Source organism: Poecilia formosa, unplaced genomic scaffold (genome assembly GCF_000485575.1).
Source record: "Poecilia formosa unplaced genomic scaffold, Poecilia_formosa-5.1.2 Scaffold48, whole genome shotgun sequence".
Classification (NCBI taxonomy): domain Eukaryota; kingdom Metazoa; phylum Chordata; class Actinopteri; order Cyprinodontiformes; family Poeciliidae; genus Poecilia; species Poecilia formosa.
The window spans coordinates 2,359,150-2,365,302 of record NW_006799987.1 but is presented as its reverse complement, the minus strand read 5'-3'; the positions used below and the strand labels follow the sequence as shown (position 1 = coordinate 2,365,302).

The window sequence follows — 6,153 nt, the reverse complement described above, 5'->3', positions numbered from 1 at the left end:
ATGTGAACACATGAATGTGAGCACGTGTATGTGAACACATGCATGTGAACACATGAATGTGAGCACGTGTATGTGAACACGCAGCCATCAGACTGACTGAGCTGTGGATTTCTTTCTGGTGTTTCTGCCCAGATGCTGGCAGAAGATGCTGAGGCTGGAGCCGAGGATGAGAAGGAGGTGGAGGAGCTGAAGAAGCAGGGCATCAACCCTCTTCCCAAACCCCCTCCTGGAGTCGGCCTGCTCCCCACCCCTCCCCGCCCTGTTTCCATGGACGCCAACATGGGGGTTGGGGACTTTGGCGGGCCTGTGGCTGATACCTTCGGGGGTCCTCCTGGACCCAGCCAGGTTCCTCTTGTAGGCAAAGGTCCACCGGTTCCGCCGCCCATCCCCGGACCCAACGTCCCCGCTGGTCCTGTCCACAGTCCTGATGGAAGCCCCTTCCCAGGAGGACCCCCCTCCAATCCCGGCTGCCCCTCCCCACACATGGTGCCCCCGCCCGCTGGAGGGTCAGGGGCCGCGGCCGGGAAGAAGATCCCTTCGCTGTTTGAGATTAAAGTCCAGCCAACTGGACAGCTGGCTCAGAAACTGGCTGTCAGGTACGAGACCAGAGACTCTTCAGGAAAAACTCCAGCTTGTTTGTTTAAAGGGGCAGTAACGTGTAAAATCCACTTTTTAAAGCTTTACACCATGTTATAAAGTTTTTCCCTCATCAGAAGCACACCTGGAGTGTTGATTTGATTCTTTCATAATGTTTGAGAAATCCTGTAATCACCATGGCAACCATTCAGTTGTATGCTGCTCAGAGCCACGTTGGTAAAAACGTTAAAGGGTTAATAGAGGAGCCATGTTGGAATCACTTCCTGAAGGCGGAGCTTCAGAATGAGGATTACTTTCTTAAAGTGACAGAGGCCCAATTTCAAGTTGTTAATCATGATGTCACATATTTAATTTACACAGCATTTTTATAATAACAGATATTAGCATGTTTACTTGATTGTGCTATAAAATGGCGCTATGTGCCTGGAAAAGATGTAATACTGCCTCTTTAAACGCTTATTTACAAGGAATTTAGTCTGGATTTAACAAGCAAACTCTTTTGATCTATTTACATCAGATAATTTTGAAAAAAAAAATGCTTTAGAAACTTGTTTTATGCTGTTATTGGTAGCATTTTTTCCCCATGGCTTTAAAACCGCTCAAAAGGTTTTTATTATTAATCCTGATGGAAACAATCAGGGCTTTACTAGAACACATTTTTAATTTTGATAACTTGTGTTCAATTATTTATTATAGTTTTTGTAATTTGTGAATTATTTGTGTATAATTATCTTTTAATAATGAAAAAAAATCTTATTTTTGACATGAATCCTGCTCCGTACTTGTTGAATCACACATTCCCTGTTTGCATCAGAAGCCAGGCTCCCAGTAGCGGTCCGGCTCAGACCGCACCGCCAGGACCGCAGGGCGCCCCGGGAGCCGCTCCGCCCCGCTTCCCCGGACCCGCCGGCATGATGTCCCCCGAATCGCAGAGCCTGGGGCCCGGCGGAGCCCCCATGATGGGAGGGTTCGGCTGCAGTGACGGAGGGGCGGGGCCGCCGCAGGGAGGAGGAAACTTCTTCAACGAGTTCTACAATCAGCAGGACGGGATGAAGATGGAGGGAGCGCAGGAGGGTGAGGGCGGATTACAGGTTAAACCAGGAAGTTATGATTAAAATGCGTTTATAAGCAACAACTTCCTCCTTCGTCCCTCTCAGGCGACAGGTTTCAGAGTTTTCCTGCCATGGATGACAGAGGAGCGGCCGGACCCAGAGACGGTTCTGCTAACGGGGCGCCGGCCGGCCAGGGAGGCATCTCCGTACCGGACTTCCTGCCTCCTGCCCAGCGGGTTCTGTTCATGAGGATCCAGCAGAAGCAGCAGGAGGAGGAGGAGCGCGCTCGCAGGATGGCCGAGGGCGGAGCAGAAAAGACCAAAGATGTCGAAGGTATTTTAAAATCCATCAGCTCCTTTCTGGCTGGATTTCTGGATTTTAAAGCAAGATAGCTTGGAAAATTATTATTAATATTATTATTATTATTTATTCAAGGAAATTGTGATGATACTTCAGTTTGTTCTGGGATCTTTTGGTAACGCCTCCGTCCTCCACTAGGGGGCGTTCACACTCTGCTCTCATTGCATTAAACTGCAGCATGACAGAAATACAGAAAGGTTTTCTAATTTTTCCGTCTCTGGTTTCAAAGGTGTAACAGTGATTCTGTTTCCAGCACAGAGGGAACAACAAACCTTAATTTCATCGTCTTTAGCGACACAAACGAAATCTAACTTTTATTTCCAGCTGGAAAACGTGCATCTCTCTCCTTCCTCCATTGTTTGTGTTGCTGCTGCTACAAGAGGAAAGCAACAATTTATCTATTTACGAAGTAAAAGTCAAATTACAAAAATAGTAACTCAGTGACTTTAATGCAAAAAAACACAAAATCTTACCAAGTATGTTTGATGTAGTTTATAGTGCAAATATGTTATTAAACTTGAAGACAAAACTAACTTATTAGTAACTTTTCAGCAAGATACAGGAGCTTGTTTTAAGTCAGTATTTACTTTATTACCAGTTTCAGCAGATATGCTGTAATCTGATTACTGGATTGGAAACGGCAAACGGAAAAGGTCAATCAAACATGGCAGCAGTGACCCAGGACTTCCTGGATCCTGCAGCAGAAATCCCCTCAGATGTGAAATAAAGTTTTATTTTAATGAGTTTCATTTTTTTTCCTCTTCCAGGCGACTCGGGGAACTGGTACTCCAGTGAGGATGAGGACGGCGGCAGCAGCGTGACCTCCATCTTGAAGACGCTGCGCCAGCAGACCCAGCCGACCCAGAGACCCGACGGCCATCCGGTCGACTCCCGCCTCCAGAAGCCGGCCGCGGCTCGCCCGGCCGATCCCCGCCTGGCCCGGGACCCCCGCCTGGCGCGCTCCGCCGAGTCGGCCCACGCAGCGGACGGCGCCCAGCCGGCGGCGCCGGCGTCCCTGGGCCCGCCCACCGACCCGCGGCTAGCCAGGCTGGCAGCCGCCAAGGTGGAGCCGGCGCTGGTCTACAAGCCGCCGCCGCTCACCGCCCCGGCAGCTGAGGAGGAGGAGACGGAGCGGGTGCTGCGGGACAAGCCGGTGCCGATCCCGTTGGACCCGCTGATGGGCATGGCGCTGAGGGACCCGCGCTCGCAGCTGCAGCAGTTCAGCCACATCAAGAAGGACATCGTCCTGCACACGCCGGCCTTCGCCAAGACCGTCACCTGGTCGCCCGAAGACCTGCTGCCCCTGCCGCCGCCCAAACAGGACCTGCTGCCGCTGCCGCCCGGCATCCCACCCGTCCCCCCGGCGGACCCGCGCCTCACCAGAACCCAGCCGCCCGCCTCCACGCAGCCGCAGGACCCGCCCGCCTCTTCCTCCTCCTCCTCTTCCTCGTCCCTTCCAGACTTTGAGCTGCTGTCTCGCATCCTGAAGACGGTGAACTCCCAGACTTCGTCCCCGCCCCACGCGCCCACCCCCCCCTTGGCGCTGCTCGCTCAGCCGCCCCCCGCAGACAAACCCGTCGACCCGCGCGTACGCAAGCCTCCGTCCGACCCCCGCCTGCAGCCGCAGAAATCAGCGCTGAAGCAGCCGGACCCGTCTCCGCCCGCTCCGGCTCCGCCTCCAGCCGCTCCGTCCACTTCCTCCCCGCCGGGCATCGCGCCCTACGACCCCCGGCTGCTGTCCGCCGGGGGGTCCGGCCGTGGCGGGGCCGCCGGGGCCCCAGGGGGCGCCAGCGTGCTCAGCAGCATCAGCCTGTATGACCCACGGACTAACAAACCGGGCAGCCCCGGTACCAGCAGCGGCTCCCCCAACTCGGCCGGCGCCGAGCCCAAACCCAGCGACCCGACGGCGGGGAAACCCAAACCCAAAGAGCCGTTGTTTGTTCGGAAGTCCGCTCTGGACCAGCCGGAACCGGAGAAGAGCTCAGAGCAAGGCACTGACCGCTACAACAGCTACAACCGGCCGCGACCCAAACCCGCTCCCTCGCCAAACTCCGCCTCCCAAACGGGTCCGGCCGCCGCCGCCGGGTCGCCAGGCGCTCCCGGGGGAGCCGCCGACCTGGCGCCGGCGGGAGTCCACAACCTGCCGGTGCCGTCGCTGTTCGGCGTGGTGAAGCAGGCGTCCAAAGCGGGCGGCGCCGGCAGCCCGTTCGGAGGAAGCAGCCCGGCGCAGTCGGATCCGGCCGCCGCCGACCAGGACAACGCCTCGCTGAAGGACGTGTTCAAAGGCTTCGACCCCACGGCGTCGCCTTTCTGCCAGTAACCATGGAAACGGGGAGCCAATCAGGCGCCTCACAGGTTTTACGGTTACTGGACGGTGAAGCAGAGACGCTGCTGTGGAAACCGCCTGACAGACCCAAACATCCGGAACCGGGCCGCTGCACTGAGAGAAAAAGAGTTTCTATTTTAAACGTATGGACGTGTAAAATCCTCCCGACCCGGATATCAACGTTTCTACCGAACATTTTGGCTTTTTCTGCTGCGCCGCTTCAGCTCCAACTTCTGGGAACAATCAGATCCTGTCAACACGCGTCTCATCCTGAGTTGAATATTTAAACTCTTTTTTATGTTTTCTGGAGAAAAATATGAAACTATCTAAATATAAATCTATAACCTGCCTGATTTATTTTTTTAGTATTTATTTTTATACTTCTTGGCGCTGTCAGCTCTTGTTGTCTGAGGTTTAGATTGATTTATTTGTACTGTGCAAAACTTTTGCTTTCAACTTGTCTTTATTTTAATTCACACATTTTGTTGAAGCAAACTTCAATCTGATTGGTCAGTGCTCCACAGTTACATTACAATCCTCTTTTTTTCCTTCTTTTACTCCAATTTATTCCTTTTTCGTCGCTTTCTTGTTCAGGAACAGAATGGATCTTCATCGTCTCGATTCTAGTACTCATTTCAGGTTTTGATTCACATTATGGATCTTTTGTGTGCAGATTCAGAGTGAAAACAGCTCCCAGAATTGCTAACGATGCGTTTTTCCTTACAAACGTTACTTATTTTAATTTATTTCTCTGCTCTGTTTTTTTATACCTATTCTGGTTCTGATTCAACACCTGAATCAGCTCACCTCAGCGGATGCAGGCAGTCTTTTTGTTAACCTGTTAGAATCTCGCCAGGAAAGTGGATTTATTGTTTGGTTTTTTGTACATTTTTATGTTTTATTTTCTTCTCTTTGTAAATTTGACCAGAATCTTTAACATCATTGGAGGGAGTTTTCTAACTGTACACATTTAGGTGAGGATGTAAGTATTTAAATAAAGTCCAGACATGATCAGAAGGTTAAAAAAACTCTATTTTCTGTATTTTTATTACCTCAGCTGATTCATCTGACGTGTTTATGTAAGAATGCCTAAAATCACAATAAAACTGTTTTCTCTAATGATGTCATTGGAAGAAAAACAAACTCCTTATTCTCTTCTTCTATGGTTTGGTGTCTTTTTGCCACTTCCGCCAAAAAAAAAATTTTAAGAACTAAAATCGTGCAGATTTTTTTAATTTCTTACACAATAAAATAAAGATGAACTATTTTAATTGGACAAATAAAGTAACTTCAAATTGTTTTTCACATTTACCAGTTAGCTTATTATCTTGAAACTGTTCTCAGCAATAAAAACAGAACGTAGGTCAATCTTTATTTTAAAATATTTGCTGGAGTTTTAAACTAAAATCACGTTTGGGTGCAACATGCCGTTTTTCATGTGGAGCCCAAACGTTTCCAGACATGACCTCCAAACAGCATTAGCATAAAATTAACACATTTTCTGAAGTGTTCTTCACTTTTATTCACAATTCAATAATTACATTCATTTAGCAAAAATTCTGCCTAAGCAGCTTTTTGGGTTTGCCTGACAGCCAATCAGATGGTAGATATTTAAATTTCATATTATATTTTATTATAAACATTTAAAAAAAGATTACGTTTTATAATTTGACAAATTACTTTAATTAAGTTTGTTGAATTTTTTTTTTCCCAATTTTTGTTCAACCTTCGTAGGCGCCCCGTTTAAAAAGCGCTGACTAAGAGTAAAAGTGAATGAGGGAAGTGGACTCCGTGTTGTATGACGGAGTGTTAGAGCCA

At 49.3% G+C, this 6,153-nt stretch overlaps 1 protein-coding gene across 3 annotated transcripts in view; it reads left to right on the top strand.

Annotated features, from left to right (window-relative positions):
- zc3h4 (zinc finger CCCH-type containing 4) overlaps nt 1–5,485 on the top strand; it is a 17,999-nt gene extending 12,514 nt beyond the window's left edge. Inside the window, exons 11-14 of one of the 3 annotated variants that reach the window (XM_007552456.2) lie at nt 133–596; nt 1,415–1,671; nt 1,755–1,982; nt 2,777–5,485. In XM_007552456.2, coding sequence (XP_007552518.1) covers nt 133–596; nt 1,415–1,671; nt 1,755–1,982; nt 2,777–4,329 — 2,502 coding nt within the window. In that variant the 3' untranslated portion in view covers nt 4,330–5,485. Of the gene's footprint in view, nt 1–132; nt 597–1,411; nt 1,672–1,754; nt 1,983–2,776 lie in introns of all 3 variants that reach the window. The other 2 variants (XM_007552455.2, XM_016671715.1) reach the window with 2 other exon arrangements.
- The last annotated feature ends 668 nt before the right edge of the window (nt 5,486–6,153 follow it).